This window comes from Pinus tabuliformis, chromosome 6, assembly GCF_031772625.1.
Source record: "Pinus tabuliformis cultivar Carrire ecotype Pingquan chromosome 6, CPIR1, whole genome shotgun sequence".
Taxonomy (NCBI): Eukaryota; Viridiplantae; Streptophyta; class Pinopsida; order Pinales; family Pinaceae; genus Pinus; species Pinus tabuliformis.
The window spans coordinates 1,970,798,655-1,970,825,749 of record NC_142292.1 but is presented as its reverse complement, the minus strand read 5'-3'; the positions used below and the strand labels follow the sequence as shown (position 1 = coordinate 1,970,825,749).

The window sequence follows — 27,095 nt, the reverse complement described above, 5'->3', positions numbered from 1 at the left end:
CAGAAATATATATTGGAGAAATTCATATCATGCCATTGTAAAGATGGCTAGAATATCATGCATAAAAGCTTTAAAAGCCACTTCCAAACCACAACAGGGGATTGGCTCTGGCCACCCCAGTTTTGTAATAAATTTTTAGATCAGTAATAAGTATTAAGAACATCTTTTAATTACCAAAATAAAACAAGTTCGTATCACTATTGATATCAAAAAACATTGTAGAGCAAGGCAACTTTGCAGAGAAAAATGTAAATTTAAATCTAAATAAGAGAGAAATCATGTTTAAAATGTTAGAAGGTGGTGATGTAAAAGGAAAAGGAATTCATACCAGGCTTCACAAAACCCTCATGTCTGGCCTTGGTTCAAAGACCATAACACTGCCTTCCCATACCTTGTGACCAGTTTCCTCATCTAAATGACAGCTGGGAAGACTGCTCCATGTCTTTTCACCAACATTGTAAACAACCACCTCTATCACTTGAACATCTCCATTACTTACAAAGCAGGCACGATCCCCAACTCCTACGCAACACATAAATGGGTATTCAGCAATAAATATAGTCCTGTTAACACCCTCACATAAGGGTGGAGGCATTCTGGTAATTTCCTTCCACCCTGATGATGAGGAAGATGAGGACTCCACCTTCACCTTCTCAAACTCCCATATGATCAACTCCTGTAGGAGCTGCTCCCTTGCTTTGAATATGCCCCTTGACAACAGAAGTCGCGATCCACAGGCTACCAGATAGGGGTAAGTTTTCTCTCCATTAGCCATCTTTGGCAAAGGTGTAGAGAAAGAAGTCCCCTCTCTGATGTTGAAGCCCAGAACGTTGTAGCCATCATAATCAACAGTACTCATCAAGCAGTACATGAAACCGCCACAGAAAACCATTTCGGTCCCCCGACCCATCATTATGGCATTCTCCTTTGGCACTTGCATTGCAATTCTCCATGCCTTGTCCTTGGAATCATATATTTCTATTAAATGCGCATTCAGAAGACTTGATATGCCCACCACTACTACCTTGTATGTGTCAGAGCTTTCGCCCTCCTCTGCCATGATCCCTGCGACATCAATTGTTGTGCATTTAATAGAGGGGAGTTCTAGCAAAGTTCTTGTAAGAGGATTGCATACAAATAAAACTGGTGCAGTTATTAGCAAGAACAAGCCTGCGGCTGATCCCAAGATTCGGTTTTCTCCATTATTATTTGCATTTTCAATGAAGATGGAGGAGGTCGTCTTCCAGGTTCGTGTGAAGAAGCAGTATGCCAAACCATCGGAGTTGACAGGGTGCACAACGAGCCATGGGTTCATGTTCTTCTTTCTCCATACCTTTGTTATGAAATTGTGTGATGACAGGAGATTATTCCACTGCTTCGAGACGCTACGAAATCTGCACACACATTCCACTGGCAGCCACGACAGTATTTCTTCTTTTAAATGATCATACAGATCATCATAGGTTCTTGAGCGTTTTTTCGACTGCGCCATTTTCAAACAAGGCTCGACACTCGTATCTAAGGCGGCAAAATTGGAATCTAAAGGGTTGAAGCGAGTTGTAAGAAAAAATTTGCAAGGGTAGGGTTTTAATAAAAGGAGGAAAAGGATAATAAGAGTGTATATTTGTCGAAGCTAGGGCTTTAGCAAACCAATCACACTTAGATTTATCTTTGTACTAATAACAGATACATCTTAAATTTCTGATGTTATAGAATCACCTATAATCATGATAAGAAATAAAATGCAGTATAAGTATAAATATATTTTTTTCATATTGAATATAATAGGAAAAAAAATATTAAAATATAAACTTCTGGAGTGTAAAATATTAAGTTTTAGATGGATTTAAATTAATTTATTTTATTAGTAAATTTGTTTTAACATTAAATGATCCAACTTGAAGGGTTTGTTTTTTGAAAATATATATATATATTTTTTAACAGTAAAAATTTGCTAGTTTATTTTTCTAATGATTTGGGATTTCTCGCATCAAAGTGGTTTGGAATGCAGAAATTTGAAGATTTACGCCTCTAATGATTTAGGCCTTCCCATGGTTGTCAAGTTAAGATGGATTGTAACCAATGATTTTTTATTTTTCATTTTTTTTTAATTATTATTAAATATATTATAAATTATAAACTAAATAAATGTTGTTGTTGTCTCTTTTTCACATGTTAGCTTAAATTGTATCATTCTATATCCATTTTTCACTTCTTATCATTCAAACCCCTATAAGAGGAATTGACTACCTTGAGTTGCAAGTTTTTTTCACCATTTAATATGAATATTACCTTCTAAGTACAGTTTTATAAAGATATGGATATGCAAAATATCTCTCTTTATTTAAAAGTGTTTCTATTTATTATGAATATGGTATTCCTTTCTTTTTATCATTTTATATAGAAGTTTTCTTATTATGTAAAATTCTTACAAACATCTTTGTGGTATAGATATAAGCCTTTTGGATTAATCACAATGTTAGGATTTGGTCCACGTTTTGAGCCAACTAATGTGAGCAACTAATGTGGTTTATCCTCACGACAAGGTGAAAAATCCACCCAGAGTTGGCGGTTAAAAATTAGTTGTTGGTAAATTAGTTAATAGGTAGAGAAAATACTTAGTTAGCAACTAATGTGATTCATCCTCAGGACAAGGTGAGAAATCCATCAATTAGAAGGAATAAATAGTACCTATTAACTAATTTACCAACAACTAATTTTTAACGGCCAACTTTGGGCAATGATGCATCCTTACTATTTATTCCTTCTGATCGATGGATTTCGCAATTTCTCACCTTGTCCTGAGGATGAACCACATTAGTTGGTTCGAAACGTCGACCAAATCCTAACAATGTGATTAATCCAAAAGACTTATATCTACATTATGGATAAAAAAGTCTTAGATCTAACATCTTTGTGGTATTTAGGAAAAGAGGGATATTTCGATTTGTATGTATATGTGCCCAACATATAGTATTATTAATATTAATTGTTATAAATATTATAGATTTTTTTTCAAATCCCATATATATTAGATTATAAAAGCTACTCTTGATGCAATAAAATAAATGTTTATGAAAAAAGAAGTTGATGGGTTTAGTCAATCATTATTAATGTATAGTATTTGGTAGATAGAGCTAAGAAGGCACATTACATTACACATCTCCTTACATCATAAGAGATGAAAATTGTAGCTTAACATTGGACTTTAGCTTGCAAAGAGGGAACTCATCATCCCAGTGGCTTAAGGGGATTTGGAGGTGTACCATGTGTTACCAATTCCCTTTTAGACAAAGTTTTAGGGGTTGCTTCAAAAGAGCACACCATATTCATGTGGATTTGAGGTCAAGGTACTACTCTATTTTAAGACATTTTCATTGTGACTTGCTACTTTCTCTACCTTTATTGAACTTCGTAGTCCAAGTTATTTCCTATGGGATCTATTCCTTGAATTGTACCCATACATTTCTCACTCCATTTTGGGTGATGCTATCCTTATGGAGCATTTCAGTGCTTGCACCAGGTACTTATTAATTCATGATAGCTCTGAGGATGCCCTTTTCTTAAGGAGACCAACAAGAGAATGGTGGGTTTCCAAAAGGTTTGAGATGATGGTTTTGGGCCATGTTGCCGCAAAATCTATCAATTGAGTGTGAAAACCTTGTTAAGAATTCTAGATTAAGGGCAACGATGGGATCAACCTCCATTGTCACATTAGAAACTATTCCCCTATTTTTCTTTGGATGAATATTATCCCCACAAGGAAGGCTTCTGTTAATTTTAGATAACAATGGTTTGTTCTATGCTTAAGACAATTTTCTTCAATTTTCCTTTAGCATCCCAATGACAAATTCCAATTATATCCAGTAGCAATCACATTAACATATAAACATTGATAGTAAATGCATATAGAACATAAAATCATATACATAAGACAAGCCAAGACAAGAGGACACAAGATATGGTGGATGTCAAGGACAAACCCCAATGTGGGGAAACCCTTTGATCAAATCTTCTTATTATTCTTCAATAGTTCAACAGAGAGAGAGAGAGTACAAATATAAGCCCAAAACAGATCTGCCAAATCAGTAGTCAAATCAGCCCTAACTAGAAAGTCAACAGTGGTCAAAGCTACCCAAAAATGTCCTACAATCAGTAGTTCAATTTGACCTTCAAATCAGCTCAAATTCTTTGGTCAAACCCAGTCAAAGGAGAGAGAAAGTCTGTTGTAATTTTTGAAGTCAAACCTAAAGTCAACATTGGTCAAACCACTCCAAATGCCTCGATTTTTGTGCCAATAAATGTGGCCTAGAAAAATCAAAATTCTGGCCCAAAAACCGAGGTCAACGCTAGTCAAAATCCCCTGGTCAACGCTTTGAAATAATGGTCTAATCTGCCTAGAAAGACTCGGTCTCCTACCACATGTGCGAAGTAGAGAGAAAGATGCCTAGCCACACATGCAAAGAAGAAGAGAGAAGCCTCCAATGTTGTACGACCCAATCAAGAGAGAGAAGTTGTGATGAGATGATCTCCAAATGAGGGAAAATTCTCTCCTATTTATACACTTCGTTGAGGATGCAAAGACACATCTGTTGGGCTTCATGAGCCTACATTTGACTGGAGCCGACCTTGACAATTTGATCATAGGAGAAATAAATTCATAGTTCCATTTCTGCTTGTTATAATGAGATGATCTTTATATCAAAATTGTACCTCTGAGAAAGAGGAACCTAATGCAATAATCATCTCCATCATATGAGTTTTCCTAAGGTTGAATTTGGCCCTAGTTTCCAATTTTAATAGCTTCCCAACAAATCTTAGAGATTAGATAACACAAGAACTCCAAAGATAAATAGCCCATAAGGGTTTTGCTAAATAAAACACCCAAATATGATATTCAATATAGAAGGCATAGGTGAGAGGAGAGATAATTCAAGGGAAGAATTTCAAAAGACCTATGGCTAAATCTAAAGGTATTGAATGGTATTGGAGAGGATCACATAGATCCCAAACACATGTTACCTTCAAATTACCAGTTGATGTTATAAATTAGGGTTTTCTAGAAGCACAATTTACAACAAGCAAAATTTATGAGAATGATAAAAAAATAGCCTATAAATGATAATAAGCAAACAAGAGCTATTAAAAGAGTAAATAAGTAAATAGGTTGTAATAATCATTATTTTGAAATTCCATATCCATTGTTTAATTCCAAATTTATTGAAATATGTTTAAGGTTGAAAAATGCATAAAATAACCATGAAACAATAGACATCAATCCTAAAAAAGTAGCTTAAAAATGCACAAAAGATGATAATTTTGCTTTTTCAACTGATCATATTCAAAGCCTAACCCTAGGACTATGAGTTCCAAGGTATTTAATGTTATTAAATGTAGATTTTGTCGTAATCTAACCCAAAATTTCCTTAGAAAGCATAAAAATTATTTTTTAAGATTTTAGATTTTATTAGGATTGATATGTTAATGGCTTCATGCATTTTCTCAATCATGGGATAATGCAGTCAAAGGGTGAGGTCTATGGAAGAAATATTGATTAGAATGAGTTATGAGAGAAAAAATGCTACAAAGTGGTTTCTCTTCATCAAAACTCTAGCGACTTTTAGTCAACTGAAGATAAAAGAAGTCAAGGAAGCTATATACCAAGATTCCTTGATTGAAACTAGATGCTAATTTTGTAATAGGAGATGTTAAAGGCATAAAAGATTTAACAAATATGGTGAAAATTTCAACGAAACCCTAATTCTACGAAAGTTACAAAAAGGAAGAAGGTACTCACAATAAAATTTTACAATATCAAGATAGAATGACATCATCATCCAGGAGAAAATTTGAAAATTCGCTCCAATCACAATATCTTCCCCAAGACAATTTGCCACATCAATGTTCCATTGCATGCAAGAGAAAAACAATCTACTAATGTGCACTCTCTAAGAGATAAATGAGTTCGTTATAATGATTCTCTCCAAATAAACTTCCTTCTATTTATGGGAGGGAAATCAAGTCATTTTAGGAGTAAAATTGACTAGAGTCCCTAAAAACAATAAAATATGTGATTACACATTAAGTAGGTCACAAACTGACCTAAAAAATGGTCATCTCAATGATAAAACATGGCAATAAGGCTCTTCTTAACCCACACATGTGATTAAAAAGGTATCCAAGGGTTACCTCATCCTATAAAAGTGAATATCACCATCAAAATGTGTGATAAGTGGGTCAAAAAGAGTGGTCCTCACTCAAAAATGCCATCTCCTCATCAACAAGATGTCCAGTCATTAAATAAAAACCTCATGTTCAACATTTCATCATCAAACAAGCCTAGGGTAAGCATTTTAAACATACCCTCAAAATCAAGTGAGATCATCGTCATAGGCTAAGCTACCTTGTTTGAGGTCATGTTTGAATTCGAGAACCTTGAAATTAAAAAAAATGACAATAAAAATCTATATGTAAAAATTCGACTTGAAGTTCGACAAGTTATCTATATATATATATATATATATATATATAAATTTTTATTATATAACCTAACATTCATAATGTAATAAAAATATTAAATAACTAATATTAATTATATATTATAATTCAAATGATTAACTTTTCTAACTTAATTCTATAAATATATTAAAATTTATATATTATTATATATAATCTACAGTGATGAATAAATAAATTATATAAATCTAAATTATGATTATATAAAAATTTAAATTAGGATGGCATACAAAGAATATTAGCATGGCCCCTATGCAAGGATGATATGCACAATTCAAGAAATGATTCAATTCTTTTGCACATAGAATACAATTGGCACTATGTATGACATTTGTGCATTTTTGTTGTTAATTTCTAAAGTTTTCCATGTAATGGGAACCCACAGTGGATCTGAACACTAGCAGTGATATTTCGCACAGTCATTTGGATTCGAGAAAGTGACATACACATTGTGTATCCTTAAAAACATTTGGGTGTTCATATTTTTATTGTGAGGAGAAGCCATGTGATCAAGATGGAACTCCCTGGCTAGCCTTCTATAAGCCCTTTTTCTATCTTTTGTAGTTGTGTTGGGGTTTATTTCTAGTACTTCATACAAATTCTTTGATTTCATGTGGTCATACACTGAAATGGCCTATGCATACGCCTGGATCACAATTGGTATAAAAGAGAAACAAGGTGGCATAAACGCATGAGTAGAGTATGATTTGTTGTGAGTTCACCCCAATTAGCATAATTCTAAACTATATATAAATTTGAAAATAACCTCAATTGCATTGTCTTGGGAGTGGGGCAGCTGGAACCTTAGCTGCCATGGATCCATGGTTCCAAACCTCCACGTCCATGATGCTTGTGGCCTTTGACCTGTTACTTGGTATTTTTTTTCATTTCCTTACATGCTCTCTATGTTTGGTGTTTGTGTGGTGGGTTTCAGGTTTATGTGGAGCTTGGGGTTCTGCTTCCCTCTCTACGTGGGTTTTGAGTTTCTATGGCACTCAAGGTTTCATCGCTTCTCCTCATTGTTGTTTCCTACTCCTGGTCAATCGCTTTGCTCATTAGGCTTTGGGATTTTCATTGACATCGTGTTAGTTTCATGTCTCGTGCTTGCCACCTGAGGGATATACCTGTTAAAAATAACAACAATAAATTCCAATTTAATTTTTCCTTGCGTTAAGTTGTGAATTAAATCGAAATTCTATTCTCATAGCAACTTGTAATTGTTAATTAAGTTAAACTGACTTAATTGAATTAGGAAATTTGATTTGGAAGTCTATCTGGAGTCATGTAGAGTGATTCCTAAATTTTAGGGCCTAGGTTGAGTTCTTTTGAGTTGTAATTAGATAACTCAGTCTGACTGAGTTATAGTCAGTTAAACTAGTTCTAATTGTTAGAGGAACTAGTAGAGGTCTAGTAGTGGAGTAATGCATGAGTGCATCACCAGTACCACACCAGTTAACTAAATATTCACTCACAAATAATTCATGCATGTCAGTTTAGATGAAGACCCGGTTGAGATTAGAGTTCAGGGACAATGTACTATCAGTTGTATAATTTTCTAAATTTTATAGATGGTGCATGCAATTAGTTGAGGACCTATGTTTGGATTGTGCAGTTATGGAGAGTGGATTTTCCAATTAAATATGGGCTAATTACTATAGGAATTGCAAAAGAAAGTAGGGGGTTAGCAAGCAACAGAATTGGCTAAGTGTTGGCTTGAGCTGGCTTGTGAGGTAGACAGTTAGATTGTGCTAGTGCAAGAATTGTTCAGGACAAACAAGCATTGTATTTTCTTCTTAGACCTTTTGGTTAATGCAATATAGATAGTCGGGGTTTTAAGCCCTCAGGAGGAGCGGCAGGTGAGGTTCTTGCCTCACAATTCGAACTAGACTTTAACCTAATTGCATGTATGGTGTCAACAATGATGGGTAGTATACGGTACCTGGACAGTGGAGCTTCTTTCCACATGACTGGTAACAAAGAGTTCTTCAGTAAATTGGAGGAGAAGGATCTCTAAATGCATATCAATATGGGTGATGATGGGAGGTATAGTGCTACCGGGCTTGGTACAACTACCTTTCAGAGGGAGTCAGGTTCTCCCCTCACTTTGCGACATGTTATGTATGTTCTTGGTTTGAAGAAGAACTTGGTATTTGTTGCCATGTTGGAGGATAGAGGCTATGTTGTGATCTTTAGTAAGGGAAAGGCGTTCTTTCATCACATAGCCACGGGACAGGTAAAGAGGACAGGGTTTTGAGTGAAGAATATATTTAAGTTGGAAGTAGAAGATTATTCTGCCTTAAGCATGAAAGCAGAGAGGGTGCAGAGCCGAGACAATGTGATTTTTGGCACAAGAGGTCGGGTCGCTTGCGTCATGGTGCTTTAAAAATCATGCAAAAAATTTCTACCGGTCTTCCCAAATGTACACTAGAGCCAGTTGACACATGCAAAGGGTGTACTTTAGGAAAATACACCAAATCTTCCTTTCACGACAAATACAATCAAGCATAGGTGATCCTCGGCCCATTCAGATGTGCGTGGTCCATTCTTGACAACCTCCACAACCAAGAACATGTATTATGTTATATTTGTTGATGATTTTTCTTGTATATGTTGGATCTTCTTCATGTAGAAGAAAGATCATACTTTTGCAAAGTTTTTTGAATTTAAAGCATTGGCCGAGAAAAATATTGGAAGGAAGGTTAAATCTCTCAGGAGTGATAACGGTGGAGAGTATGTGTCGAATGATTTTAAAAACTTATGTGTGGTAGAAGGCATTCAGAAAGAGTTGATAACACCTCATAACCCACAACAGAATGTGATGGATGAAAGGAAGAATAGAAGCATAGTAGGGGCACCACGGGTGATGTTTCATGATCAGGGCCTACCACTACACTTGTGGGTCGAGGCATGCAACACAACTGTTTATTTGTAGAATAAAAGCCCTCATCGAATTCTTGGGATGAGTACACTAGAAGAGGCTTTTTCAAGGAAGAAACCAGATGTGGGTCACTTCAGGATTTTTGGTTCATCAATATACTGCCATGTAACCAAAGATGAATGGAATAAGCTTGATCCAACAACAAAGTTGCAGATTTTTGTGGGGTACACTGATACGCCTCACAACTATCTGGTGTACTTACCGACCAACAAGATGACAATGGTTCGTAGGGATGTGAAATTCGATGAAGAGAAGGCCATGAGATGTTCCCTTGAGAGGGAGCTTCAGGTGCATGTGGTTGAGGAGCTTTGAGTTCCTAAGGAGGAACCTTAGATTGATGTGGAGCAGCCACTTGTAGAGGGTAAGGGAGTGGAGACACCTACTCATGGAGAGCCTTCCATAAATGGATAAATTGCACTAGAGAGGCTGACAAGTTATTGCACGATGAGAGACAGAATGTGGCATCACCCACATCATAACACAGGTAGAGGAGGTCACCAGAGAGGTACATTGGATACATGGCTCTTATGAGATGATGTGTTGAGACAAAGCCATCCTCTTTTGAGGAAGAAGTGCAACAACTAGTTTGGGTTGATGCCATGATTGAGGAGTATGAATCCATTGTCAGGAATAGTGTTTGGGATGTGATCCCAAGACCGGAAGACAAGTTAGTGGTGAGTTCTCGATGGATTTACATGGTAAAGCAAGCAATGGATGGTAGTGTGGCGAAACACAAGGCCAGGTTTGTGGCCCGAAGATTTTCTCAGGTGGAGGGGATTGATTACGATGATACTTTTTCTCCTGTTGCAAGGTACTGGTCAATCAAATCCATTTTGGTACTGTCAGCACAGATGGGATGGAAGATACATCATATGGATCTAAAGACAACCTTCCTTAATGGCATAATTGAGGAAGAGGTGTATGTTGAGTATCCTGAAGGTTTTGATACCTTTGACCGAGAGTCGCATGTGTGTCGACTCAAGTGAGCATTGTATGGGTTGAAACAAGCACCTCATGCTTGGTACACCAGGATCGATAGCTACTTCACTGGCTTGGGCTTCACAAAAAGTGAAGCAGATGTGAACCTTTACCATATTGTGGTTGAAGGTAAATTGTTGATTATTGTTTTATATTTCGACAATATGATTATGACTAGCGATGATAAGTTGATCAAGTCTTGCAAAGAGGACCTTGCAAGAGAGTTCGAAATGAAGGACTTGGGGCTCATGCACTACTTTCTAGGCATGGAATTATGGCAAGGTGATGAGGAACTTTTTGTCTCTTAGGGAAAGTATGCCAACGAGATACTGAAAAGGTTCCACATGGAGAGAAGTAAACCCATGGAGACTCCTCTAGTAGGTAACTAGAGGAAGGAGGATGTTACTTTTGGTGAAGTAATGGAAGCTACTATTTACAGACAGCTTGTGGGTTCACTCATGTATTTAGTGAACACACAACTAGACATATGCTATGCAGTTAACCAACTTATTCAAGCGATGGTTAAGCCAACCAAGATTTATTAGAAGGAAACCAAGTATGTGTTATATACGCCAGATGCACTAATCAGTATGGTTTATGGTACAGACGGATAGAGAGAGTGAAGCTTCAAGGCTTCACCGATGCAGATTGGGCAGGGTGTCCATCTGATAGGAAGAGAAATTCAGGAGGGATCTTTAGTATTGGGTCAGTGGTCGTTTCTTGGTACAACATGAAAAAAATATCAGTTGCGCTCAGTTCAGCAGAGGCAGAGTACATGGTTGCTAGTCAAGTAGCTTGTGAGGTTATCTAGATGAGTAAGATTCTTGTGACAATTAGAGTTGTATCAAACTCTTTGAAAATCTAGGTTTTCATCGGTCCAAGCATATTGATATATGGTATCATCATCTTTGAGATTATGTGCAGAGGAGGATTATGTTGTTGGAGTACATTCCTAGAGAGGAGCAGGATGCAAATATTTTGACAAAGGCATTGTCAAGATGCAAATTTGAGTTTCACAGAGACAAGATCGGGGTAGCTAATAATCCCTTTCTTGTTGAGAGGAAGTGTTAAAAATAGCAACAAGAAATTCTAATTTAATTTGTACTTGAATTAAATTGTGAATTAAATCGAAATTTTATTCTCATAGCAACTTGTAATAGTTAATTCAGTTAAATTGGCTTAATTGACTTAGGAAATTCGAGATGGAAGTCTATCTAGAGTCATGTAGAGTGATCCCTAAATTTTAGGGGCCCATGTTGAGTTCTTTGGAGTTGTAATTAGATAACTCAGTCTAATTGAGTTATAGTTATTTAAACTAGTTCTAACTGTTGGAGGAACTAGTAGAGATCTAGTAGTGGAGTATTGCACCAGTGCATCACTAGTACCACACCAGTTAACTGAAGATTCACTCACAAATAATTCACACATGTTAGTTTAGATTAAGGCCCGGTTGAGATTAGAGTTTAGGGACAATGTACTATAAGTTGTATAATTTTTTAAATTTTACAGATGGTGCATTCAATAAGTTAAGGACTTATGTTTGGATTGCGCAGTTATGGAGAGTGGATTTCCCAATTAAATATGGGCTAATTCCTCTAGGAATTGTGCAAGGAAGTAGGGGCTTGGCAGGAAGTAGAATAGGATAAGTGTTGGCTTGATCTAGCTTGTGAGGCAGAGAGTTAGATTGTGCTAGTGCAGGAAATGTTCAGGATGAACAAACATTATATTTTCTTCTCAGATCTTTTGGTTAATGTAATATAGGTAGTCGGGGTTTTTAGCAGTTTCTTTCCCCAGAGAAATATTGTGTTATATTTGATTGATATTCTTCATTTTCTTCTTATTGTTTTCATCAATCAATTTTGGTTTCCGTTGAAGAGTAGAGTAGATTATTGTCTTGTGTTTTATCATATCACATAAGTTGTTGAATCTATAGTAAAAATCTACAATACCTCTATCAGGTGTTTCTGTAAGCTTCTCCTTGTTCTCATGGCTCAATTTTCTTGTAGCTTGTCACGGGCTAGATTATGTGGCTTCAAGGGAGGCATGTGCCCTATCACTCGGTTTCATCCTTGTTTTTGTCAGCTACTCTATTTTGGGTTTTAATTTGCAAGCCTTGTTGACTTTGTATGATGCTCCCTTCGAGGTTTTTCAACTGGCATGCATGCCTGGTTTTTGTTATTTCACATTGGGCATGCATGCTTGGTTTTTTTTTTTTTTTTTTATTTCATAGTCTTGTAGCCTAGGGTTTGTTGTCCCATGGTTTTTTTTTTAAATATAAATCTTTATTCTTGTCTTTGGAGGGTGAATATTTCATTGGTATGCACTTGGTGCATATGCAAAATAAAGGCCTGTTAGAGCATCTCCAAGATTTTCTTGCCGGTCAGAGTATCTTTTGGTTTAGTTTCTTTCTGGTCAGAGTATCTTTTGACATATTCCATAGTAATGTGTGGTTGCCCGTTTCGGCTTATATGGTGCTCCCCACAAGGTTCTTTGAAGGGTCTGCATGCCCTGTTTCTTGTTTTTTTTTAGTGTGGTGCCTTAGGCTTGTTGTCCCTAGGTTATCTACATGATTATGAATATTAATCATATATAACACGGGGAATATAATACCACATATGTTATATGCATGCTATATTTAAACAAATTTTTATTTAATAGAAAGTTGTTGGTTTTTGCTTTTTGAAAAAGGAAATATATATATATATATATTATTATCTAACTATTGTAATAAATAAATAAGTTGTATTAATTTAAATTATTATTATTATTAAAAATATTTTAAGTTCTTTCAATAACACACACACACACACACACACAAATGCACACATTTCACTTTGAACTACACATAATGGAGGCTTCAAGAATTGATGTCTCTATTTAAAAAATAGAAAAAGATTAAACCCTCATTGAACCCATTTGAATATTGATTTCAGGTTCACATATGTTTTCATTTTAAAATTGGACAACAAATTTAAATGAGAAAATTTTAAATAAGATTAAACCCTGATTGAATCCATTTGAATATTATTTTTAGGTTCATGTTTATGTTCAATTTGAATTTTTCCAATGAATTTAAATGAACAAATTTAATTTGGTTTTAGGTTTGGCAAATTTCAAATGTCAACGTTAAAATTCGTCGAACTCGGTAACTTAGGTAATATGTAAAATAACCATAAGAGTATCAAAATGGCCCATATCTAATGCAAAAGGCACCAAAGTACTCACACAAGCATCATCTTCAATTTTTTTTCCCTAACTTTTGATTTGTAAATAAGTTACCATGCTTAGATATGGGAGGGTTATGCAAAGGCTCTATTATGTGCTTCCAACCCTTAGGGAAGGAACAAGTCCTATGCTGACACATCAATTAGTAGGTGCAAGTGGTTAATGATAAATTAAGGGTTTACTTCATGTATGATGCCAAAATATTTTTACAATCTATTAAATTCTATTATTCTTGAGCATTATAATATGAAAAGGGAGTAGTCATGGGTCCTAAGCTACCCCTTTCCTTGGCCTATTTTTACCACCTCCCTTATGCGCCTTTTCCTTTCATTAATTTTCGTCTTCTTGCATAGCTTGGTTACAAAATCTCATTCATGCATTACTTACCCTATTGCTGCTCCATTTAGTGGGTTTTTGAAGATTTGTACAATGTTTTATGGTTAGCACACATAGGACAAAGACCCACTGCCATGTCAGCCTAAGTCCCCACTTTTTAAGCCCAAAATCCTACCACAAGGCTACGGGAGGCTTCTCGTGAGATGCTTCAACCAAATCGCTATAAGACCAATGCCTTATAATGGGGTCTAATCGCTGAAGGGAAGATTTTCATATTGTTGTCTTACTATATTAATGTTAAAAATATATAATATACTTTTAACTAAACCAACATATGAGTACAATAAAACTTGATGAAAATTTTCAAATAAATAACATAAACTAATGTACTTGAAATATACTAACCATAAAATAAATTTTATTTTATGATACAATAATTATTTAGAAGAGTTGTTGAACAATAATGCTTTTTTTCCTATTTAACAAGGTTGCAAATCAATAAATAAATCTCTAACAACAAGCAAAGATATTCAAAATTGCTTTAGATATGGAATGTGAGCAACCAATTTGATGTATTTTAAATATCTTAACCAGTTAGAGAAGTTATTCAATGATTGAACACACAGTTTTGGGGCTCATTTATAAAATTCCTTCTTTCCATATTTTTATCAGGGTTTTAATTCTGTAGAAAATGAATAAATCAATAAGTAAGCCTCTTTAAAAACCACCCAAAAGTGTTTGAACACTTACTAGTTCTTAAATATAGGGGTCGAGAGGATAAAATAATAAAGGATGGTTAATTTATACCACCTTTAAGCCTTGAACCTTTAATAAAAATTGAATTTCTAGCAACCTGGAAAATCAAATTTAGAGGTCGTTGGGTCAAAACATTTGAATATTCACCTAAAAAATTATTCTAGATAATATTAATAATTTTAAAGGCTAAAATAAATCACTTTAAGCTATATATGTAAAATAGAAACTAATAAACCCCCAATCGTTGTAACAACTCTAGTTAAAAATCCATGTAATAAAGTTAATAAAGGCAAAATAATACCAAGGTCATGGGACATGTATTCCAAGTTGACTGTTGGGCAATAACATAGTGATGGGTGATCACTTATCATTAATTAATGGCTATGGAAATTGGTAAATGCATTGGCAAAGGAAAAGAGACATTAAATGACATTTTATTTATGAAATAAAGGAAAATAGGGGAAATGGAAGGTGAAAGGTCACATAATTGCATGAGAGAAAAATTGAAGGAAAATAGAGGAAATTGAAGAAAATAGAGACCTTAATTGTAAAAAGGCTTCTGAGGATCAGTCCATAGATTTTTGTCAATTTTAGCTTCGATCTCTCTCTTTATTCTCTCTCTCATACTCTTACACACTTAGAGTTTTCCTAGAGCATTATTGAAGCACGTTGGATTTGGAGAAAGAAGGAAAAGGAAAGCAAGAAAGCATAAGGGGCCAGCGGAATCAACAAATATGGCTGGATTGCTTTGTAGGTACCAAGTTGCATGTATGATTTCCTTGCTAGTTTTGACGTGCATGGTATATGCATGAAGTTATTTGGTTATGATCTTTCATTGGCATGGATGATTGCCTGGATTGATAGCGGTTTTTCCTAGCCTTGCCATTTGATCTTGGATAACAATGGTGTTGTGGGCTTTCCTTCTTCTTTTTTATCTTATTGGTGTTCTTGTTCCTTATGCCTATGGGTTGAGTTATTAGTTCCTAGAGCCATGGTTGGACAAACACTCTGGAAGCCCTAAAACAACTTGGGTTGAGTTACTAGTCCTGGATCCTTGGTTGGAAAAATGATCTGGAGCCCTTAGTGGGTTGAGTTACTAGTCCTAGAGCCTTGGTTGGACAAACACTCTAGAGCCTTGCAACAGTTGTGGGTTGAGTTACTAGTGCTAGAGCCGGGTTGGAACAAACATTGTGGAGGCTTGGATTGCTTGGGTAGAGAATGATATGGTGATGGTTAGTGATGTTTGTTGAAAATAGCAACAAGAAATGCTAAATATAGAAGTGCTAAAAATAGCACTGCCATAAATAGCATTTCGGGATACCTTCCTATTTTAGTTAGTCCCTGAACTAAAATAGTGAAGTAAAATTCGAATTTGATCTTAGCAGCTGTTTGTAAATTAATTAATTAATTCATCTTGAGTTAATTAGTTAAGGAAAAATAAACATGAAGTCTATGTGAGGACATGCAACAATTATTCCTTTGATTAAGGGATTTATCCATTAGTTAAAGAGATAAGAGTGAGTTGTAATTTTTAGTTGTAATTAGTTAGCTTAGTTAACTGAGTTAAGTCTATTTAGATTAGTTCCAACAGTTGGAGGAATTGATTGTGAGTTCAGTTAATTAATGCTTGCATGCATGTAACTGCTGCACTTCAAATAACTGAATATTCTCTCATAAATAACTCATGCATGTCAGTTCTGTCAGAGACCCAGTTGAGATCAGATGGAGGGACAATGTACTATCAGTTTCAAGAATATTCTATTGTGAATATCTCTTGCATGCAGAAGGAATTTATTCCTTGGAGATTGTGCAGTTACTTCTTCAGTTTAGTGAGTGTGATGAGGCCAATTCACACATGTGACATCATTGGACCCCAAGAAAAATTGCACAAGGAAATAGGAGGCTTGGAGGGTTGTGGATGGACATATGTGTTGTCTATTCAGTCTGTGAGCTGTATTCTGAGGTTATACCGAGAGTTGGTTGGCTTCCAAGCTAAGGCTTTGTGTAATCTAAGATATTTTCCACTTGTATGATAATACAGAGAGTGGGGTTTTAGGTTGTTGCTTTCCCCAAAGTTTATCATCTGTGTTCATGTGTGTTTGCTTCTCTTCTCAGTTATATTTGTTCAGTGTTTGATATTGCTCATGTTCGATTAAGCTTCCACAAAGTTTGATTGTAGAACTAGATCTAGTATACTGCTTTAGAACATTGTATTATCAATTGATCTACAGGTGAAATTTCTACAATGTTAGGTCGTGAGGTGGAATCACTAGTTGAGGGTTGAGGTGGTTTTGCCTCTAGAAGCCCTCGTTTGGTTTTGTTTGGTTTATTCCATTAGATCCCACATTCATGCTTGGAATATGGCACGGGGCTGATTGGTTGAAAGAGATATTTGGTTCAACGCAATCTATGGTTGGGTGGTACGTGGAAGTCCCCAACTTGGTTGGAATTTGCATATGCTAATAAGAACTCTCTTCCTCTTGTATTTTTTGAGTAAATGTACTTGTTTTTTTTTCTCCGTAAATACTAATTCTATTAAAAAAGTGAAAAAATATATACAATGAGGTCAAGACCTCAGAGGAGGCCGCAGCCTTTCCTCAGCCAAAAAATCAGGGACATTACAGTTCAGCCCTTCAAACAGATTTACAGTACAGATTTCAAAAATTTTGCTTTGGTTCCTGACATACTGACCCAACTGACCAGACCTACCATCTTCATTGCCTATATTGACCAAAAAAACAAAGTAGCAGCTAGCATAGGCATTTTTAAGACAAAATTTAAAGCCTGTATTGGCTGTTGTTACTGCCTGTAGCATGAGAATAAACCATACATAGACCTCTGACTTCAAACTCAAAAACACAAGACCAAGATTGCAAAGCATATAAGCAAGAAAGCGACCCGGCAAGAAGGAGCTGTGATCAATCTGCATGACTTGGTGAAGCTGGCGTATCCTCCTTTGCCTGGCTAGTAGAAGCTACCCAGGTCACTAGACCGTCTTCGTCCAGAACCGGCTCACCATCATCAGGATTAATAACCAAATGTAGAACCCCAGCTTCTCGTTGAGATGTCCTGCAAGCTAAATCATCTTCCTGTATTGGACCAGGCTGCTGAGGCGCTTCCGAAACAGGGGCATCCTCTTGCATGTGGTCCACATGAAACACTCTCCCCGTCAGATCCCCTAGCAGAACACTATCATCCTGAGAAAGAGAAGGAGCGGACGGAGACGAACTGAACTGGTTGCCCTCCTCCTCCGAGACAAAGATGGTAAAATTAACTGTCACCATGGGCCTGTTGAGCCGACTTTGGAAGATAAACCTGGAGGTCTGATAAGAAGTATTCGGGAGAGGCCTATCTCGGTCCGAAGGCGGAGAAGAAGGAGGAGCCAAAGCGATGGGAGCCACATTCTGAGGGGCATTTCGAAGAAGGCCACCTCTGTTCCCTGAATGACTGCCTCTGCGCGGGATTCCTCGTCTTCGAGGCATGGTTCCAGAGACTAAAGAACTGGGAGAGCGTTTGAAACAGAGCCAACCAGAAGTGCTGAGAAATTCAGGGCAATTCCACACCCTTTCTAACAACCAGACCCGAATGACTATGCCGCGAGTCTGAAGCGGCTTTGCTTCATAATAAACACAGTCATTAACTGCGGTACGCGGATCCATATCAGTGAACCAAACCATATGCAGAGCAGCCATGCTTGCAATGAATTCAAACCAAATTCGAGGCAGCGCGGTAGTTAATTCCTCTGCCCTGAACCTGATATACCAACCTACGACGTGTACCATACAATCCTTCCGCCTGCCATCCGTCAGGCCAGGTGTCTGTCCCGCGAAGTCCTTCATTGATTGCTGGTAGAGTCACCCGCATCCGGGTGAGTGTTCTTTATCTGAGAAATGTCCTGAGAGACAATTTCCTGGATTTTGGCAATCTGGTCCTCAGGAACTAAGCTGGCGATAGTACCTTCAAAGAAGCCACCCTTAGCTTCCACTCCAAGATTGGCCAGAAAGTCAGCGAGCTTATTACCTTCCCTTCTGGTATGTTTACATGAGATTGCTTGGTGCTGAGAGAGCCAGTTGTTTATTAGCTCAAGCCTCTGGGCCATTCGCCAACTGTTGCTTACTTTGTGAATAGGTGAACCGTGCAAAAGTTTTATGATCATTCTGATTATGATTTGCGAATCCCCTTCTATAATTAGTGGAAAGAAACCTTTTTCATGGGCTAATTTGAGACCTCTCCATAGGCCCTCCAATTCTGCTGAGTTATTGGTGTCCCAGCCTATCGAGCCCATGAAGATGCATTGAGGATTACCATTATGATCCCTGAAGACTCCTCCATATCCTGCTTTCCCTGGATTTCCCTTTGAGGCTCCATCAAAGTTAAGCTGGAACATGTTAATGGGCGGCGGAGTCCAATTGCTTGATTCTTTTCCCTGCATTGTGGGGTTCCTTTTATTTATTGACATTTGGTTTATCTGGATCCTCCAGTTATCCCATACTGTTTTTTCCTGAGGTAATGTGGGGAGGTCGTCTGAGTGCCATTCTCTAATTGATAGAGTCTCCATGATGTTCTGATGTAGTTTATTCCAGATTTGCTCTAGAGACATAGTTTGATCTTTGAAAATTCTTCTATTGCGCTCTTTCCATATGTTCCACATCAGGAGGCCAGGTATAAGATGCCACAGAGTGTTGAGGAGATTACTTTGAAATGGTTGTTGACTCCAGTTGCGTAAAGTGGCTTTGAGATCTCCTTGTACTCTACCTTCTTTTTGACAATGGAAAGCGACTTTCTCCCAAAGTTTTCTTCCAGTTTGACATGTTTGCATAAGATGTATGGTTGTTTCCTCCTCCTGCCTGCATATGAGACATATAGAAGGGCTTGAGAAGCTTCTCTTTCTAAGATTATCCCAAGTTAAAATTCTATTGTGACAAAGGAGCCATAGGAATGTAGAGACCTTCGGCCAGTTGAAAGTATGCCAAATTTTCTCCCATAGATTATCTTTGTTTAGGTGCTCTTGGACTATTATTTTATACGCTTCCTTTGTGGTAAAAATTCCTTTCTCTTCATAACCCCATCTTAAAATGTCCATTTCTTCTGAGATAGTGATTTGCCTCTTTTGTAATTCTGTATTGAGATGTTGTTGCGTTTGTTCAGAGCTGTGCAATAAAAATTGATTTGCATTTTTCCATTGCCTATGATCTTGAGTCATATCTGTGCTCCAGAATTGACTGACCTTGGTGCCTTGATTGATCTCCCGCTCTGGAATTTGATGATCTTGGAGTATGTCTCTTATTTTTGGTAATTGTTGCCAGGAGTCTTCCCAAAAATGAGCAATTGTTCCATTTTTAATTTCCCAAAAACTGTGTTCTTGTATGAGACTTCTGTGTTGTATGGCCGAATTCCAGATCACCGAGCCCGTGCTTATCTCTGTCATTCGTATTCGCTCTTCTATGGGACTGTTGCTTGCGTATTTAGCTGTCCAGAGAGAGGCCCATGGAGTATTAGGATGGGCTAGCCATCTCCACCAAATTTTTGCACCCATTGCTCTATTGCTATGCTCAGGGTCTCTTAGCCCAATGCCTCCTGCATTCTTAGGAAGACATACTTTATCCCATTTAACCAAAGCCCATTTTCGATTTTGACCTGAGCTTCCCCATAGAAAGTTGCGCTGGAGATTCTTGATTTCTTTGAGAACCCATTTTGGGGCGGCCAGGATGGAGAATAGATACAGTGGCATGGATTGAAGGACCGCCTTGATGAGAACAATTCTGCTAGCCATATTCAGAGCACGATTGGTCCAGAGGGAGAGTCGTGACTCTAGTTTTTCCAACAATTGCTTCCAGGAAGAGTGTTTTAGAGCTGAGGCCATTAAAGGGGCACCAAGATACTTGGATGGCAAGGAAGCAATAGTGAATCCCAGAATTCGACCAATAGCTTTTTGGGTAGGAACAGGGGTATTGAAGAAAAAGATTTGGGATTTAACTCGATTAATAAGGGCTCCAGAAGCATCAGAGAAAATTGACAGGATTGATTTGAGGAGGCGAGCTTCTTGCACCGAAGGATGGCCAAAAAGCATATTATCATCTACAAATTGCTGGTGGGAGTAAGCAGGGGAATTATTGAAGGAAAGGCCTCTTAGTTGCTGAGCTAGCCTGGCCGAGGTGATACTTCTACCCAGTCCTTCTGCCATAATTACAAAAAGAAAGGGAGACAAGGGATCTCCTTGCCTTATACCTCTGGAGGGACGGTATGTGGCCGAGGGAATACCATTAATTAAAACAGAGAAAAAAACTGAAGATAAAAGGTTAAAAATCCATCTGACCCAAGAATGAGCAAAACCAAAGGCTATAAGAATTTTTTGAATATAGACCCAACTGAGACTATCAAAAGCTTTGGATAGATCTAGCTTAAGCAGCATACCTGGCTTCTTGGTTTGCTTTAAGGAGTGGATTATCTCATGAGTTAGAATAATCCCGTCCGTTATTTGACGTCCTTCTACATAACCCGATTGCTCGGGCGAGATAATAAGAGGGAGCAACGGCTTTAGTCTTGTTGCTATTACCTTTGAAGTAATTTTATAGATGATATTACACAAAGCAATTGGTCTGTACTTGTCTGGAGTATTGGAATCTTCCCCCTTTGGAATTAAGGCTATGAAGGTGGCATTTAACCCTGGATACATCCATCTGAGTGCCCGGGATTCCTCCACTACATGCCAGACCTCCTCCTTTATCAAGTCCCAGAACTTGTGAAAGAAATTTGACGTGAAACCATCCGGACCTAGCGCTTTCCCTTCCTTCAGGTGTTGTACTGCTTCTTCAACTTCTTCTAAGTTGATAGGCTTGATGAGAAGACTGTTGTGTTCCTCTGTTATTATCTTTGGTATGTTCTTTAGAAGCTTATTGATAGCCGGCATTCTATTGATATTAGGTTCCTGATGCGCTTTCTTAAAGTAATTGAGAAATTCCTCTTCAATGCCCTCATGAGTTTCAATTTTATCCCCCTGTACATTTTTGATGTGAGTAATGTAATTTATCATTCTGTGCTGCACCGTAGTTTTATGAAAATATTTTGTGTTTTTTTCTCCATTTTTTAACCATCTTATCCTTGATTTCTGCCTCCATAATATTTCCTCCTGTTTAGCCCTTTCTAAAATTCTAGATTCTATGACTTGCTCCTGCTTGGTTAGTTCCTCCGTGCGCCCGTCAGTGATGATGGTTTGCTGGATTTTCTTCATTTCTAAATTGAGATTGGCTTGAGCTGTAAAGATGTTGCCAAACGTATTATGATTCCATCGTTTGATTACTCCTTTAAGATGCTTGAGTTTTTGCTGAAACCTGGACATTCTGGTGCCTTCAGAAGGATTGAAGTTGAGCCAGGTTGTTCTAACTAATTCCTCAAAGTCTGGGTGAGTTAGCCAGAATTATTCAAATCGAAAGGGACGTTTGAGATTGTTGCCTGGTCTGTTCCATTGCAGTTCGATAGGCCAATGATCTGATCCTGAGATAGGAAGTATAGATGTTGTAAATTCCCCTCCTAAGTGAGTCGCATTATCTGAGATAAGGAACCTGTCAAGATGTGAAGCAATCTGCTGCGCTCCTTCTCTTTTATTACTCCAAGTGAAGAGACCATTGCTTGTGGGAACATCTATCAGCCAATTGTTGTGAATAAATTTTTTTAGTAGATTTCCTTCACTATTTGCTCTGCTTCTACCGCCTTGTTTTTCTTCCATGCTTGCTGTCATGTTGTAATCACCTCCAGAGATCCAAAGTGGGTGTGGTCTGTCTGAGTTGAGTTCTGACAATGTATTCAGGATTTGAGCTTTTTGAGCAGTATCCTGAGGAAAATATACATTTGTTATCAGCCCATTGATATTAGTACCTGTGAGATGGAAAGTTGCCTGAATGAAACTTTTATTAGCTTGTATATTGTTTAGTTGGATGGCTCGCGCATCCCAAAGGATTGCAAGTCCTCCCGAAGCTCCCTGAGCATCAACAGTGATTACTAGTCCTCCTGGCCAGGCTTTCGCTGCTATTTTTTCCAAAATTGTTGAACTGCATTTCGTCTCCTGCAGAAAGAGTATACTTGGTTTTTCTTGCATAAGCATATTTTTTAATAATCTGCCTTTCCTGGGGCCATTAAGCCCTCTGATATTCCATGATATCAACTTCATTGAGAAGTTTGGGGGTTTGCATTGAAATACTTGGTCAGTTTGGCATACCTCCCTGACTCCACTAATATCTCTCCGATCTTGATGGTTCTCTCAAGTGTCGTTTTCCTGCCTCTCTTCTTATTGTCCTTGGTGATAAATTTGCCATCCCATGGACTTCCTATTTGGACTCCTAGAGAGTATTTCTTCTGTGCTCTGTTCAAGACTTCTACTAGGTTATCCACTTGCCTTTCTGGTATTTTTTCAAAATTCCCTGTTTTGCATGCTTGTTCCAAACCTAGTATGTCCAGCTCTCCTATATCTAAGGGCTCCAGATCTTCTTCCATAATTTGAGGTTCTTGAGAGGTATCCGCTCGTTCCTTTACTGATTTTTCATTTGGCACCGTATATTCCACATCCATTCCTTGTGATTGCCATGTAGTGGGTTTAGGTTGAGATTGCAGATTTGATTGTTTCTGAATCTTCTTTCCTATTTGCCCTGAAGTTTCTCCTGGTTGTTCTTGATCGGCTTCTTTGTCCTTCTGCCTGTCCTTCTCCAAATCTTGCTCATCATTGTTGGCCAATGCTTCAAAACTATTGCTAGTTGTTGGCATTGTCTTATTGACTGGGTTTGCCTTGGGATTGCCTGTTGCTTTCTTGTTCCCTCTCCTTCTGTTTGTTACCCTAGTGAAGCCGTCTGTTGTTTGATTATCTGAACTATCCTGGGAGGAGGGTTTCTTATTTTGTGGACAGTCTCTGTAGAGATGCCCTATATCATGGCATTTCCTGCATCTAAATGGTACATGCTCATAGTCTATAACTTGAATCCATTCAGAATCTTCATGAAAGAAACTTACCGTATCTGGCAGCGGTTGCTTGAGATCCATATAGACACAGATCCGAGCATAGGACGTGTATCTACATGATTTTGTTTCTTCTGCAGTCTTTACAAACTCGCCAAGTGCGTTCCCAATCTCTTGTAGAGATTTTTCTTCCCAGTACTCCCACGGCAATGAATAAAGCCTTATCCACACTGGCGCACAGCTCAAGTCCTCCTTATCTGGGTTGAATCTTTCGACCCACGCTTTGAGATATAATCCCGCTGAGTTGAAAAAATAAGGACCCCCATCTAATATCCTGTTGCGATCTTCCAGGCAGTTAAAAACTGCTGTGAAGAACCCCTTTGCTCCCAGATGCAGAGAGATGTGCCCCTTTGGATGCCATTTGGCACTAATCCAGCTTCTCAGCGCTTTCTCCGTCGGCCATATTCCTATGAATTTACCGATCAGCGCGTGATCTCTCATGTACTGTATCCTAGCATTGATACGGTGACTTGGGAACTCCACCCTTGGTCTGTGGGTAGCTACTGGCTTGCAAGTTGAAGAACTTGCCCTGCTTCTTTCTTCTGTATCTATGTCCTTACCCTTCCTCTTACTGTGTTCCATAGTACCGCCGCTTGTTTCATTGTCATTTTCCCTGTCTTCCGTGTGCTGTGTACGCTTGTCCGCATTGGGGGGAGGCTCCTGGCCCTCCCCCTGAGGAGGTTGCATATTGCCTTTTCCTTATGGCCGCGTATCTGCGATCACTAGTTCGCCTGACTCTACCGAATGTGCCAAGTTTGACAGGCCTACCATTGCAGGTTTCGCAGAAAACCCTAGGTTTGGTCGCAACGGCCGTAGGTCATCTCATATGACCCTTAGGATTAATCTGAGTAAATGTACTTGTTAATTTGTGGCTTTGATGGCTATTTTATCATGATGTATATGTTGTTCATCTGCTGGATATATGTTGGTTATATGATGTATAATGCCCACGGTCCTTAATGTGTTTTGACTAGTAAATGAAAGGTTATTTAATGCATGGCCCAATATATGTTATTGCAACTATTACGAGAGGGCATTAGACCTTCTTGATAATTCTCAGATAAGTATCAAACCCCTATGTTCAGATGCACATTCATGACCTGTAGATTACATGTTTTCAATTGTTTGACAAAATGACTGTCATGGTTAAGCCTGGTTAGATCAAATACTTACTCAATTTTTGTGTTAAAGGCTTTGTCTTTATGTCATTTATGATTTCTGAAAGTCTCATTAAGTTCTGGGAAATGGTTGGGTGTTAGGCCTTGAAAAGGTGGCTCATATCTCGGGGTCACAAGATAAGAACTAGGAAATATAGACTACAGTAGCTGGGAGGAAAGGTTATCAGAGCGAATGGAGAGTTATAGTCACTAGATTTCCTTTTCATTAGAGAAAATTGGGCTCTAGATCAGTGAAAAATAAAGTTAACTCAGGGTTTGGGCACTCAGAGTTGTTGTTATCTCTCTTCGAGCACCTTAGGGAAGTTAGTAAAGTTTCAGATTGTTGATTCCACTTCCTTAAATTTACTTAGGGAGTTTAATCATGCCATAGTAGTCCCCAACTCATGTTTACCCTGGTAGGTTGCTGAAACTAGGTAGATATGGGAGGGGTGGTTACAAGGTGGTATCAAAGCTCCCAAGTTCAACACTTGGGTTGGGTGGGTGGAATGTGTTTGTCATGCCTGCATGTAGGTTGTATATGTGCTTTTTAGGTATGCATGGTTATGGTCATTGTTGTAGTTGTGTTGTCATGTGGAAGTGATGATGTTGATGTTGAGATGATTGATATGATGATTACATTATATGAATGCCTATGTTGTGCTAATCCGAATCAATCTTGCAGACAATGTAGCCTCCCCTAAATTTCACTAAGGTACATTTGATTGTGGTTATATTTGGTTTTATATAACATAGTAGGTTTGCAGGAAGTAGAGGATCAAATATGAATAGAAGAATGGTGGATGGAAATTTACGTGATTCTCCCTACAGATCAGATGAGAAACATGGTGATGAGTACTCCCATCACATGGTAGATATATTAAGAAGTTTGAAAGAAAATATTAGGAGTTGTAAGAAAGATAACGATAGGATCATTCAGTCACAAGAGAGACATTCTAGGGTACAGGAGAAGCAAGTAGAGGTTAATGCAGTTATGATTCAGAGCCTATCAAACTTGTAGAGACAGGGAGCACTTAGGAGCAGTGATGGATAGGAGGACAGGACAAATGACTTATATGGCAGTAGGTCTCAATCAGTGTTAGGTCCCTATAATACTAGTGCATTCCCTTATTATTATTGTCATTATAGCCCTTATTGTTATTGTTGTGCCCTTACGTTATTATTGTTATGCCGACTCTGATTATATTGTGACCTCTTAGACTCCTATATATAGAAAGGAGGTCTTGTCATTTGTAGTATTAAAATTATTCGTTTATGTAATGTAAAGGAGGTTTCCCCCTTTAAGAGGCTACTTTTGAAGTTCGTTGATCTATCTCTTCTATTTTGTGAGTTGGTTGCATAACAATTGGTATCAGAGCTTTAGATTTTAGGGTTTTGCTTCTTTAAACAAGTCATTGTGGAATTTTCACTATAATTTTTTTTCTACAAAGTTTCAGAACCTAAAATTAAAACCCATTTGAGACGAAATTGTGATGAACCTCATGACCAAATTTCAGATATTTTCTTGCTATATTTTTGGATATTCAAACTGAGGAATTTAAGGTTTTTGTAGGCTCCTGAATTCGATCTCAAACTGGTCACCTTGGAAAAATCATCATAAATTTCTCTCTGAGCATTGGATTCAAATTTCATAAATGTGATAGAAAGAGGACGGAATGTAGTTTGTTTGGTATCATTTTCAGAGCCAAAGGTCGAAACAGTGACATGTGGCACATCATACAAGTTTGATCTACTGAACTAGTCTATAATTAGGTCATTGCGGGAGATTGGGCATAACTCTTTCTTGGAGAATCCAATCGTGATTAGAATTGTGGGGTTGGAAAGAGGAATCAGAGGGTATCATAGGCCAAAATTTCTAAACTTGGATATTGGAAATTACAGAGTTATAGGTGTTTAAGTGATTCAAAGGGCATTGTGAAGCATAATTATTGTTCATTGATGAACCAAAGAAAGAAAATGGAAACACCTAGTAAGCAACTTGAAATATCTACTATGACACATGAAGAAGAGGAAGAAATGCAACATGATATAAAAAAATTACGAGACCAAGTGCAACAAATTTCTCTCTCACAAAAAGCAATTGAAGCCAAGATGGATGGTTTAAAGAATGGAATGGAAGCTAAGATGGATGGTATAGAAGCAAAACTTAAAGGAAACATGGAATA

At 37.7% G+C, this 27,095-nt stretch overlaps 2 protein-coding genes and 1 pseudogene across 2 annotated transcripts in view; 1 reads left to right on the top strand and 2 right to left on the bottom strand.

Moving 5' to 3' along the window:
- LOC149267097 (uncharacterized) overlaps nt 1–1,310 on the bottom strand; it is a 203,381-nt gene extending 202,071 nt beyond the window's left edge. The window contains exon 1 of the mRNA XM_089398069.1: nt 329–1,310. Coding sequence (XP_089254195.1) covers nt 335–1,060 — 726 coding nt within the window. The 5' untranslated portion in view covers nt 1,061–1,310 and the 3' untranslated portion in view covers nt 329–334. The remainder of the gene's footprint in view (nt 1–328) is intronic.
- Nucleotides 1,311–6,702: 5,392 nt separating this feature from the next.
- LOC149267096 (U6 spliceosomal RNA) lies at nt 6,703–6,812 on the top strand (annotated as a pseudogene).
- A 15,354-nt stretch (nt 6,813–22,166) lies between these two features.
- Nucleotides 22,167–22,916, bottom strand: LOC149267095 (uncharacterized). The gene has a single exon (XM_089410195.1). The coding sequence runs from the start codon at nt 22,914–22,916 to the stop codon at nt 22,167–22,169; it is 750 nt and encodes a 249-aa protein (XP_089266321.1).
- Nucleotides 22,917–27,095: the final 4,179 nt, after the last annotated feature.

Bases quoted from the DNA above. Each gene is read 5' to 3' on its own strand.
- LOC149267095 (XM_089410195.1), bottom strand. From the start codon at position 22,916: ATGAAGTTGATATCATGGAATATCAGAGGGCTTAATGGCCCCAGGAAA.